The 14,530-nt window shown below is 31.7% G+C and overlaps 1 protein-coding gene across 5 annotated transcripts in view; it reads right to left on the minus strand.

Annotated features, from left to right (window-relative positions):
* The window catches only part of LOC108756882 (hemicentin-1), a 175,052-nt gene that overhangs the window by 10,520 nt on the left and 150,002 nt on the right, over window positions 1-14,530 (minus strand). For 4 of the 5 annotated variants that reach the window (XM_018501028.1, XM_018501027.1, XM_018501025.1 and 1 more), the window contains one exon: window positions 1,490-1,611. In XM_018501028.1, the coding sequence (XP_018356530.1) occupies window positions 1,490-1,611 (122 nt within the window). Of the gene's footprint in view, window positions 1-1,489; window positions 1,612-2,579; window positions 2,691-4,767; window positions 5,199-11,638; window positions 11,676-14,530 lie in introns of all 5 variants that reach the window. The other variant, XM_018501029.1, reaches the window with a different exon arrangement.

Here is a 14,530-nt window from a genome sequence, read left to right on the forward strand (position 1 = left end):
TTCTTTATAGAATATTCGACGATTCAAGAGAACGATAGATTTACGTGTTCAATTGGAATGTGATGCGTTGAGGTTGCTTGAGACGGTTAAAATTTACATCACAAAGATCTATACGATGTAATCGAATACGTTTGTAAGAGGTTTATGTTAGATAATAATAGACCATGTGAGTAAATTGCGAGTATTTCAGTACAGCAAAATAAAACGCTTTCTCTCGTATTTTACATAATATTTTTTAAATATATGTATATATTTAAGACAGCTAGAAATTTGCAATACTTAGCTATTAGATATCTCATTGTAATCGCTCCATGTGCATAATTTGCAGATGACTTGTCGTAAAGTCTATTATCTCGAAAGATTTCATGACTCTCTCTCTCTCTCTCTCTCTCTCTCTCTCTCTCTCTTCTGATACATAAAAGACTTAATTTTAACTCTAATTATTCAAATGCAAACAGAAAAGGAAATCAGTTGTGAAATGGTGAAATTAATTATTTAAACGTCTGCTCGGCGAATCAATTAACCGCGATAATAGAAAGCAACGAAATGGGTGGGTGCGCTCTTAAAATGAACGGGAAAGGGCGAGAAAGGGATGATGAATGCATTCGCGTGGTAATTCAATAATGCAGGTGAATATCATCAGCTCGAGAAACCAGTTATGGTTTCTTAATTGCGAAATGACGAGTCGGAAAGTCACTGAGAATAATATTATATTATATCCATTATAAGGGTTGAAAGGGTATTCGGTAGCTGAGTTCGGTAACTCTTACAAAGTGAAGCACTAGCAATACGGAGGAACTGTATACGTCGGAGTAACGAGGCACTCCTAAGTGCTGAGGGTCTTCGAAGGGATTGTACGGTCGAAGGGTTGTACTAATATCTACCCTCTTGGCCTTCCATCGCATTTTACTTGCTGTCACCTCTCGAACGTATTTGATCAGAAAGGGATACCGTTAATCGACGAACTGTTCGCGAAACTTGGTTGGTTAACTGGTGGAAATGCATCGAGAGGATGCCGGTCCTTTTAGGTCGATCTTGTTCAATATGATTCTCTTGAATTGTACTGTTCCTCCAGTATTATTCAAGCCGAAAATCAAAGAACAATAATATCAACTGAATATTGAAGATGCCCACACAAGTAGCACACAGCGCTAACAAAGCGCTAAAAAAGCGCGTATAATCGCTTTTTTAGTACTTTGTAAGCACTGCTGTGTTATTTGAGTGATATTCTTAAGTTGAAATATTTTTTACGTTTTAATTTAAAGAATTATTTTCTCTACCTCTCTCTGTCTCTCTCTCTCTCTCTCTCTCTCTTTCTCTCTTCTTTCCTTCAGTTTCAATATCTACATTCATTGATTTTTTTGCGACTGACACATTTGCCGACATTATTTTTTCGACAATCACGATAATATGCGAGTTGCAAATCGAGTCTAGCTCATGCGATTTGAAAAAATTTGTTGTTTTTTTATCAAATGATTATTATACTAACCTTGTTAGGTGGCGCTTGGATCCCGTGGAAAGGTAAATTTTCGTAGAACGTCTTTGTTCCGGAGTCGGGAAGAACTTCCGACACGCTGTTCACATGATTGTTATTCGCGGCTTGATTGGGATCTGCAATTGCAAAAAGAGAACGTTAATAATATTGTATAAATTATCGTGAATTAAAATGTTGACGACAGTGGTAAACCCGACGATCCATAGAAACTGTGTTTCACCAACACGTTTCGACTTAATCCAATAAAATGATGAAGTTTTATTAGTAAAAAAAGATAAAACACTGTAAAAGATAGAACACTCTAACGAGATAAAGCCCCAAACAAGATTATAATTTTGATTTGAATTTTAAAATATAAATCTGAAATTAACAAAGTCTAAGCAATATAACATTTGTAATTTCTATGGTCTCAGAATTCCAAATTTTTGAAATATGTGATTTATTTTTAGAATTTTAATTTGTATTTCCATTTTTTTTTTTAATAATACTTTGGTGTTTATCTGAAATATCGGCGCGTAGTAGTACAATAATATCGTGTAATAATTGATAATTGTTATTACGAAAATCCTTAAAGAGATTTTTCTGTTGCGCACGATAAGAGAATATATATATATAATAATATGGAAAAGATCGAGAATAATATCGCGATGAACATACCGCAGAAGGAACGCGCGGAATTATAGCTACGGTATATATCAGAAAATCGATAAGATCTGTGATTAATAGTTGTTGTGTGATAAGTGAAATTTATGTGGCTGATTGCTGTGTATATTTTATGCGGAACTATGAATTCTTGCGTGCGGCATGTGTGTTATCACTCATAGCTAAATATTTCTCTATTGCGTACACTAACGACTGTGGCATTCACACGTATGTTTTGTATGAGAGTTATCTCTGTTTTCTGTATATCCTTTTTTGCCCGATGATGAATATGTATTCGCGTGTACAGGCATAAAGTAACACATATTTTTTAGAAAAGAAATCTGCGAAAAAGGGAAAGGTTGGGAAGGATTTTTAAGTCAAAGCATACGAGCAAATAAAGTTGCAAGCATGCACGTAGAATAAGAATTCTTTTTATACGTACCTGCTCCAGGTTTTTTTCGCTTACGAGATATATTACCACGATTTGGCTCATAGGATGATTCCATACCGTGCAACATCCGCTGCCGCGGCACAATTCTCTTGTAAGTCACAGCTAAGGAACACATAATCAACAACAAGCGATATCATAAACACATAAAGCCTCTCATGCGATAACTTAAGCAAACGTAAATGATCATGAATATTAATGAATACACACACACATTAAGAATAAATAGAATAAATATTTATATTAAATTTTAAAAAATCATCAAAAAGCAATCACTAATAAAAAGATTAAAATAAGATTTTAATTATACTGCTCTTGAAATTAATTTGTTTCTACATTTTTCTTGTGATTTAAGATACAACATTATGATATATATATATAAATTGTAAATTATATGTACACATCTAAAAAATGTAGAAACATTTGATTTTATGACTTTAATTTATTATTTCTCTTTTTAGAACAATTGTATATTAAATAAATAGTTAAATTAAAATTTTATGATTATATTATCAACAAAATGCAAAGACACGAGAAATTCATATAAATAACTATTTTTAAAGCACATGAAAATGATAAATTATTTTAATGTTTGTATCCATATGGATATATGCTAAAATATTTTTCATATTTAGAAAGTAAATACATAGAAGCTTGAAAATGTCATTGAATATATTATTGACATTTTTGCGCTAATGGAAAGTACGTGAGCATACATTTGCATTAAATTGTTAAAAGTATAAGTGAGATTTAATGTGTTTTTTTTCAGATTAATATCTATTTTTAACCTAATAGATTTAATTTTAACATTATATATTAAAACTTTGTTTTCAAATATTTCATTTGTTATATTTTTATTTGATTTCATAATATTTTTTCTCATTTTCTCATTATAATATTTGTAGAGTAAGTAGTAACGGTAAAGCTTATGAATAAGCATCAAGGTATACTAAGGCTGAACATGAAGTTCCTGCCGGCATCAGTGTGGAAAAGTTAAAGGGTTAATTACATGCTACATACGCAGCTGTATGCTTAATGAGGCTTCAAAGTCGTCTGCGATGTATGCAGAAACACGCACCACGTATTTTCCAGTAACACAGATGTTTTCATTAACTGAAATGTTAACATAACGTTAACATAAAAGCGCATAAAAAGTTGTGAAGGAAAAGACACAGGCAATGATAAAACAACAAAGTCTACTATTACCTATGACGACAGTTGAAGAGAAAAAAAACCTGTAGATAGACTTTAAATTCATACCTATTGTGTATTCATATATACGGTCTTAATAAATCATTTACGAGATCATTTATTATTGTGTATACAGAAAGTAACGCAAAATGAAGTTCACTAATGCGCAGTGAAATTAATACTCTAAAGTATTAACGAGACATAATTAGATAAAATCATTTATACATATAATTATAAAAAAATTATAATAAATTCGTCAAATAAGAAATTAGCGCTGTAATTCGTGCGCAATCAATTTTAATATTATTGAATTGTATGTATCCTAATTTAATTATTGATTTGTAGTATACACGTTTCGGCTAACTTTTTAATTTCATTCACACAACATTATCATTCGTTTATAATTATAAGGTCTGTTTTCTATGGCTAAATAAATATCAAACATATTGCCTATCTCATTTTAAATTTTGTCGAAAGCGAGAAAGAGAGTTCTAGTGCAGTCTAGTGTCTATCTATAATATATATAACAAAAATAAAAGTATCGATAAAGTACTTGTAAAATTGATAATGCAGCTATTAGGTCTCGAAAGCATCATTATTTTTTATATGAAAAAATGAAACGATCATTATCAATAGTTTATTATGGATAATACTAATAATGAACGCGGAATAAGTTAGAGGAATATATTTGATTGATTTTTGATACGGAAGAGCCGTTTAACCCATTTGCATTCACAAATATTTGCATCTCCTAATATAAAACCTTATATTTAGCTCACATTGCCATAAGCGTATTATATAATCTTTATAATTAGAAATTACATTTAAATAGCCCACATTTAAAAAGCTTTAAGGTGTCAACTTGTAGAGTTTTGTGCACAGTCGACGGCTTTTAGGTAAGCAAGTAGTTGCAAATACAAACGGATTAACGTAGGATGACACCTGGTAAAGTCATGAGTAAATAGCTCAACTCCTTTCCTACTGCTCTTACCTGTCTTTTCTCTAGATATACCGGGTAGGGTGGCTTGCTCTTTGAGCTGTACGCCAAACATGGCTTTTATCTTGTTAGCTCGGGCAAGCATACCATCCTCGTTCAGACTAGTCATGCTGGTTGTCCTCTGCGCGGTTTGATCTTTCCTACCGCGGCGGAATACCGCCCGAGCTGGGTTACGGCCAATCGAAGACAACGATGTCTCGTCGAGGAACTTCTGTCTGAGCGATTCATCGTTATGTTTGCCCACCAGCTCGTTTTGCAGATTAGCCTCGTTCGCACGAACGCTCAGGCCGGATCGCAGGCTGTGAGTTCGATTGATGTGCACTAGTACGCCCGGCTTCAAGGGCCATCTCGGCGCCGGTGTCGGCTGTGCCGGGCTTTGAACCGAGTGCGAAGATACCGTTGGACTGGGCGGTCCACCGTCTGGACTGTATAATGATTGAGGTCATATAAACTAATCGAGTCGGACGGGTAAATGGGACGACGCAGTGAGTTCTCGGTGATAAAATTAGAGGATGGATGGGTATCCATTATAGTTGACCTTATAATGATAAATGAGACACCCATTATAGCGACCCCAGAAGGCTTCAAAATAGGTGCAATGTGTAAAATTGAACGCTCAGAAAGAGAGAATTCGTCCGTTCATTGACTATGATTGACTATGATTTCACGATTTTCACGCAAATTATGTAGGTTGTATTATATAGTTACATCTTGTTACATCTTTTCGCAAAAAATTAAATTCATACTTTTGCGTTAAAAATTTCTCAACTGGAAATTGAGTATTTACTTAAATAGCAACATGAAAAGAATAGTTTCGTTAAAATATCTAAAAATTTAGTTACAGTGTGATTATTAGAATTACGTTGAAAACGGAACGTTATTTTTTTCTTCTCCGTTTCGACGATCGTTTTTTTGAATTGAGTATTTGAGATTCGTTAATTTCATTTCAAGTTATACAGTTTATGAATGTCAGCATAAATGCATTAGCTATAAAAAAAAGGTTCCAAAAATAAAAAATTTCAAATACCCGAACATAATCAGAAAAACAATTGTTTAAACGGAGGAGGAAAAATATAATGGTTTACTTTCAACACAATTCTAATGGTCACAAATTTAAAAATATTTTTGTTGGACCATCAAAACAGTTATATAGGAAGCTCAAGCTGGTTGTTAAAATGCCAAAATTTTTCGCAGTATGCTCATTATTTCTTCGAGTTTTCTATATAACTATTTTAATGGTTCAATAAAATTATTTTTAGATCTGTATCTAATTAAATTTTACGATATTTCAGTAAAACTGTTTTTCTTTCTGTGCATTAGAAAATCTTTGAAAAATGACATCTGCAAAATTTATCATTAGAAAATCATTGTGTTGTCCCATTTATTCAAGGACCTCAATTACTCTACTTGACCCGAGAGTTGTCGAGTGAAGTTGTCTGCCGCACGAGCGGGAGAGACAAAAGATTAAATAAGCGAGAGTGGATAGAAAGACAAATTAGTTGCCAAGTGATCAAACGTATTGCATTTGGCAAGATAATGAATAACGTTCTTTTAACAATTTTTGGAACAAATATCGTTTTATATTCTAAAATATTGCCGCATAGTTTTGATAAATGAACGTATATTTGTTTTTGTGCCAGAATAATCCATTCATGAAATAAAATTTGTCTCTAAGCGTCTTGGTAATGTTTTATTTTCAAGAAACAATACCACGTTCTTGCATTCAGTTATCATATATCCCGAATTACATTATCTAAATGGAGAACATTGCGTGGCATGTCGTGTCTCCGACGGGATCAGAAGACCTAAAGACGGAAATAAATCTTGCTGCTGAAGAAAATCTCCACCGTAGTTCTACAAGAGCGTTTGTCTTTCTTTTCCACTCACAAAATAAGAAAATTCTGATAAGGCAGACACTTGATCGATATTGAATCCTTATGAATAAATTCATCCTTGTTAAAATAAGCTTTGATGATTAAGCGAAAGTTTATTTACGTAAATCTGGAAAATAAAAGATGTGATCTTAATAGATTGTATCTTCTTGTGCACGCTTTAGATATTGCATGTGTAATGAGCCCGGAATATAATTAGTATAATCAAGCTAGTCATATTAATTGTGTTGTAAGAAGCGTGGTATAACAATACGCTTTTAATCCGATTATAAATTTTCTCAAATAAATTAGGATGATTTTTGCGGTAAATCTGTGCACTAAATTTCATGAATGTTGTTAAAAAGTTGACTAACATTAAACTGGAAAATTGCAGAAATTTTATTAAAAATTATGCAATTATAAAGAGTATGAATATTTTTGCATTGAAAGAAAAGTTTTTGATATTTGTTACTATAATTGTATGATAAAATAATTATGACTAAGAGCTTTATTTTTATAGTTGTTACTACTGTAATGTTAGTAAAAATGGTTATATTTTTAATTCTATATATCAAGAAGAATGTGTGATTGGTCCTCGAAAATAATTATAATATTTTATAATCGTTTTTTATATCGGTATAGTTAACAACTATAAAAATGACGTTTTTCTATCCATAATAATAATCTAAAATAATAATTATTTTACTTTGTAAATTATATTATTAGTTACAAATTATACCGAAAAACTTTTCTCTTAGAGTATATAGAGTATATTCCAAAAGATTATAATTAACTCTCATAATCTTTACGAAATGTAAAATTAACAAAGAAAAACTGGTGCGACTTTTTAAATCAAATCTGGATTACCATTGGAATTGCATACGTGAACTTTAGTACGCAAAATTTTGGAACGACGCAAAATAAAATTCTCAAGGGAATGGTAGAAAAATGTCGTCGAGAATACAGGTCGGAAAGCGTTGTCGAGTATCGCCGTCAAGCGCGCGTAAGGTATAAAAGATTGCATCGCGGGAAACTACGATTGCTCTGGCACGATTCGTCGTACATTTTCCATTCGGTATATTTCCCGCCAGTGACGTAGCCAAGGTTTACGAAGCCTTCCGGCAGATGAACTTAAAGAAAAGGCCCTTCACTGTTCATTTTATACAGTGTCGATCTCTGTCACTATTCTTTCCTGTATCTTTTTAATGCTTTTGTATCTTTTATTTTTTCTATCATTTTATACTTTATTTCTTACTTATTTTTTTCTTTTTTCCTTTTTTTTTCTTGCTCTCTTATTCTTCTTTACCTTCTTTTTATCTCTGTCTCTTTTGTTTCTTTCCTCTTTTCGTTTTGGAACCTTTGGTTACGCCATTGCTTTTCGCTCGCTATTTTGAAGCTTTTCTAGCATTTTACAGCATTTTATTGCAGACCTCGTTTAAAGGTTGTCGCAGTGCCGTGTTACATCGCTCGTAGGTCGAACTTCTCTCAATGGACGATAATTATCGACGTGTACGTGCCTGTATTTGAACTAATTTAATGACTCGTATCCACTAAATCAGATCAGCTTGGGAAACCTTTTAAGTCTGTCCGAAAATAATTTGTCGAATGCGAATGGCATGCAGCAATGACATATCTTCCGAGATTCGGTGCACGTGTTTCAAATTCACTGATATGAGTGCGGTGGTAATCCATCAAAAGGGACTTATCGTGATGTTATATGAGAGCATATTTCTTGTTCGATTTATCACAGAGCAATGACAAATGAATGGCAGGAGAAGAAGTTATGTGATTGCGAAATTGTGCATTTCCATAGATCGAACAGTATTAAAGAGGGAGGGTATATGTATGCATACGTTAAGCCGTGAAATTGAGTTAATTCAGAAAATGGAACAATTATCGTTCGCCCGTTATGTGAAATAGAGTACGCGTGCAGTAGTTTGATGTTCGCTCCGTTTACGCAGCCCTATAATTTAACATGTGCAGGCTGAACTGTAACATATGATATTATCAATAGGAATTAGAAATTAAATGCCTATATCGGTCGAAACTGGATCTTTAATTCTTAAATAATTCAATGTGAATTATATATATATATACATGCATATAGGTATACCATATCTATAATCATTCAAACTGCGCGAATTGATTTCCCGGACTTATAAACGCAATTAACCTACTATAATAATATCATAAATTAAATTAAATTAACAAGCAATTTTTAATAATTTGATGCTCAATTAGGCATTATATTAGAAAGATGTTAATGTGCTGAAAAAACTAAATAAATTTAAAGATCCAACTTTGACTGGTATAGGCATTTAATTTTTAGTTTGTATTGATTGTGTTTTCATATGTACGATCTAAAATAAAATTCTTATGATATTATCAATTTTATCTAATAAATATTTAAAATATATCTTATATCAAAATATATACATATTTTCCAGTAAAAAGCAATAATTTGAAATACGAAGAAAATCGATCTCTTTTTTTTTTCCAGAAGCCTCTTGTTATTGTCAAAGTCTATTCAATAATTACAATCATTATTTCAACAATATTTTAATTATTTTCCAACAATTTTCATTGCGCATTTTTTTCAAGATTCAATATCGAACAATCGTTTATGCTAATAGTATCAAAGAAGATTTATCCCGTATAGCGTATACTACCTTATACTTGTGCAATTGCGATTTACTGTGAACAGATTTCTCTCCTGTGTCCTTAAATGTCATGCAGGAATGAGTGCATCGTTCTACGTCCTGTTTAAAGCCAGGGAAACAATTTGTACAGTGCAGTACCTTTTGTTATTGCGAGTCACGCGACATTTCTCCGTCACGCGAAGAATAGATATGATTGTTGAATAATGTTGTATTCGGTACTTCAACAATAAAACATCACCGATGCATCGTAGCCAGTTACGGTGGCAGAATAAACACGTACGTTTTGTTTTATTGAACAATTTTTCACGCGGCAACGTTATTTTTTTTAAATGAAGCTGGGACTTTTCGCCTGGGAGGCATAAGACCGGAAGGGACATACATGTTTATTGTGCACACTGTGTCCGGTCCGTTGTGCATTTGTGCAAAAACAACTTCTTGTAAACTTTCGCAGAAATAAAACGATATCTCGTGTGGAACCGGCATCGATAAGAGAAAGGGCTAAATTAAATGTAAACTCGGTGTTTGCATGATGATGAAGGGGCGTCATATTACTATATGTATTAAAAAGGTTATGCATGCGATGACAGACCTGCAATAGAGTGAGAAAAAAAGAGAGAAAGAGAAATATGCACAAGAATGCGGATACATTCTTTCTAAAAATATGATAGTAAAGAGAATATTAAGTGTTAGCGTTTAAAAATATTTTCCAAACGCTTCTTTGTAGTAACATAACTTGTAATGTTGCAAGATTGCAGCACAATTTTCCAAACAATATATATACAAAATAAAAATATACTCTTAGAATACTGTAGTCTATAAACGGATAGAAAAAAATTAATTAATTTTAATCTTCGTATATAGTTGCGACAAAAATTTTTTACACACTCGGATTTTAATTATATCACATATTTTGTATGATTATAAATTGCAATTGTATCACTCATTTGTTTTGTTAATTAACGTGATTTGTTTCAAAATTGTCAAAACATCTAGCTAGTGACATTCAAGATCGACAGAAAACTCGTTGGAAATGCTTATTTTAATCCATGCAACCCTTCACCTACCTCGCAACACCGAAGATGTCCCTGGCAACGTTGCATGGTCATTACACAAGCCGTATTAACAATTACAAGATCTCTTTACTGAATTATGCAGGAAGTTACAACCGTAACTGCGGCACGTGAAAGAGCGTCGTGTAGAACATCCCGTTCGTTCTCGTGAACAACTAACTACCTACCTCGCTCGTACCAAGTTGACACTACACTATTGTAAGCCGGAAGTAGTCGTTAAATTATGCAATAGGATATGTATTCAGGTGTGTAGAGGATCACTTCCAGCGAGATTTCAGATCGGAGACAAACTTGCATGTTATCGTGTACACAAGCACGAATGGAACCAACTATAGCTACCTTTTGTGCATTCATCGATCACTGTAGCAATTTAGTGCGAAATGTTAATCTTATTAGTATGGATGCGAGTAATTGGTATAAGATACAATGGGATAATATCATAATAATCAGAATAAATCCGACGAATAAAATGGCAAAATAAACATGTAATTCGACAGCGATTACATTCCAATAAGTATATAATTCGATAATAACGCGTGCAATGTTTGATTTGTACTTCGTGTTTGCATTGTGCTGATTCATACATTAATGAATTCTACTTTATGAATTTATAAGCCATTTTTTAAATCAAATTAATTTAAATAACGGTTATATATTTAATTTTACAAATAAGACTTTTATATTTATTATATTAATTACTATTTGCAAAATTAAATATATTAAAAATACTATTACTATGATTTTTATACATTTACATATAAAACTTCGTTTGAAAATAATTGTAATGATTTTATTTCGCGATATTACGTAAGATACGTATAATTTTTCTATTCTTTATTAAATTATTTCTGCATAATGTAATTAACAAATATGAGTTATTTTAACTTTTCTAAAAGTTATCTAAGATTGAGGAAATTTATTTAAAAAATTGGGAAGCACTTTTACAGTCATTCGATGAAATGCGTCTTAATTATGAAGAATGGATACATTAAAAAATCAGTAATTTACCATATACCTCCATAGAAACTACTATACTATATATTTATAAGCACAACAATACAGCAGGCATTTACTCAATTACAGACAGGCATTTATATTTTCTAAACTGAAAAATGCATTCAATCATTTGCAAATTAAATAGCATGTTTTCTATTATATTGTGTCTATATACAAGCAAATTTAAAAAGCTAGTAAATTAAGATCGATTTTTTTAAAACTAAAATAATATAAAATATAAAACGCAGTGTACTGCGGTTGTACTTACTGTTCGCGTTCCTCCAGTTCGACCACCCGAGTACTGTCTGTGTTTTGTTTAGCAAGTCCAAATTAAAAAGTAGAGCAGAAACAAATCAGTTTCGTGTTAGTGAAAACTACTGAATAAACGCATGCTCGTTGCCATAATGTTAAGTGTTATTAATTATGGTGAAGCTTATATAAGTATTTTTCGAAAAAAATTTGTAAGGTGAAAATTTTTTTTAGTTATTTTGTAAATTTATATACACTATAAAGTTACTGAACATACATTTAACATTACCTTTTCTATATCACGTATGGCGGAATTTTTTTAAATAGCTAAAATATATATTAAAAATTCTAGCCAAGTATCATCTGAAATAAATGAACGTTCAAGCACTAAAACAGCATGATAACCGATATTTTAGAGACTTTAATAATATTAATCTGTTCATTCCATTTCTGTTGAATGTCTATGTTTATTTTGCAAAAGTTATATATTTATTAATAAATAGTAAAACCCAGGTCAATACATTAAACGAGCTATAGTTAGGTGTACTAAATAATATTTATTAATCACAAATTATAATTTTCCGACGATAAGTTTCAATGGTACGACTATACTTAGTCCTCATTAACCGCAGAAATACATAAATACCCAAATATTTAATCATATTAACATATTATGAGGATCATCTCATGTTCGAGTTACAATATAGATAATATAACAGATTTCTAATTCATTTCACCTTCTGATGATTCTTAGAAATCTGTTATATTATCTATTATAATTCGAACGTGAGATGATCCTCATAATACGTCCGTGACCTATAAGGAGGGTAACGCGCAGGTAATATCGCTTCATATTTTAATCATTTCCATTCCGTTTTGAAACTTGTCATTCTATCGCAAAATCTTACAAGCAATCCTCGCAAAGGAATAAGACAATGAGAAGGGATGATCAACGTGTCGGCGAGAGACCCCGTTACGGAACTGATAGAGACTCCCTTGGACGAAAGGATTCATCCGCCGGAAGCGGAGACGACCGGTTATTCCATCAAGATGCAAGTCTCCCGCATAAAGAAGATCAGGGAGAATCTCATTAGCGGCCAAAAGAATTCTGCCGCCGAATTGAATCCCACGCGCAAAGATATAATACGTTCTTTGTATTTTATGAAGCTACTATTCAAAACTGAGACTGATCGGTCGAAAATTATTCGAGTTACAAACGCCGCCAGTTGAAAAAAAGTTGTTTTGAGAAAAATACTTTTAAAGTTTAAAGATATATAATATATCTCAGCACTACGCGCTCGTTCGCTAAAATTCACATAACTCGAGAAATATTTCGAAATTCATAAAAACTTCTTAGGAATATATTTTTAAGACAAAATTTTTCGAAAAATGTAAAAAAATGTTTCGATTTTTTTTGAAAATTTTACTTTAGCCTACCCCTTTAATTTTACGAAAGAGTGGCACGCTCACTCGTGCCTGACGCCTAATTACCGGTGTTGCGACTGAGAATTGTGTAAGCGTCTAAAATTTTTTTTTTTTCTGTCGCGGTAATTTCGAGTTTCGAATAAGTTATTTGTGAAAACTTTAAAGAATATTAATCGCAAACGCACGACAAAATTGCACAATGCTTATGTGTGCGATCTCAACGGATGCGAACGTATTTTTTGCAGCAATTATTATGGAACGATTAATTTAAGTGGCAGTTGTACTGATTGTGAGAAAGATATTGAAAACAGGTTCCATTATTCTCTCTGACTATAATATTGTTAACTTCATTGTATTTGAATATTATAAATTTAATTTGTAAAGTAATGTATGTAGAGAACAATATTGTATTAGTTACGAGTCAGACCTTCACATTATAATGATCATCGTCAATTAATGCCTATCTTTATGTGTGTGGTAATTATTTAAAATCATAAATAATGAATGATCGAAAACTTGTTATGAATTAAAAACTCTCAGATTAGTTTCATTTATAATAAAAGCACATTGGTTTAATGAGAACCATCGCTGCTTTAGATTAATTTCTCTGTTTATTATTGGATCACATCGTTAACAATGAATAGATACAAAGGCTTTGTATTTGAAAATATAATAAATACTATAAAAAAGAAAGAGGGTCAAATAATCAAAAGATGTTAAATAAAAATAAAATTAAACACAAATTTTATTTTAAAACGTAATTTAATTATTTACTGAGTTTTTTCAGCTAAAATAAATAAATAAATAAATAAATAAATAAATAAATAAATAAACAATGTATATAAAACACAATAAACAATAAGTAAAATTAAATGAAAATTACAAAAAAGCAGAAAGACAATAAAATAAAAATTACAAAAGCTATGTTCAAACAAATACGCGTGAAAAATCAAATAAAAATAAACATTATTTTTGACGTATAAAGTAATATAGTTATTAATATTTTTTTCTTCCTAGAAAATATGCCTACACAATCGTATAAAATCTCTTTGGAAACTGATAAGTATAAAATATTCTTACAATGAGATACTATCTTTAAATATTAGAATATAGTATTATACTGTTATGTCCAGCGGACACCTACGCTCTTTTTTTTCATGGAATTCATCAGAATATAAAGACAGTTACGAGTAATAGATAAATTGAGCTATTTCAGCTTTTAAAAAAAGCAATAAAAATTTTTCTTTTCCTATAACAAATTAAAGTGGAAGCTCCAGTATCTCTCAGTAAATGTCAATCCAAGATAAATTAAAAATCAGTGCACGTGCGCAAACGGTAGGACTAAAGAGACGTCGATGATGCCCTCCTTGGACAACGCGATTGGAAAAAAATAATAAAGAATAATAAAAATGTCAGTTAGAGGCGCAGGACAGGCGCTAAGACATTTTTCTAACGGGCAACAAGTTGTGAACAATTCTCACGAATT

This window comes from Trachymyrmex septentrionalis, unplaced genomic scaffold (assembly GCF_001594115.1).
Source record: "Trachymyrmex septentrionalis isolate Tsep2-gDNA-1 unplaced genomic scaffold, Tsep1.0 scaffold13, whole genome shotgun sequence".
NCBI lineage: Eukaryota > Metazoa > Arthropoda > Insecta > Hymenoptera > Formicidae > Trachymyrmex > Trachymyrmex septentrionalis.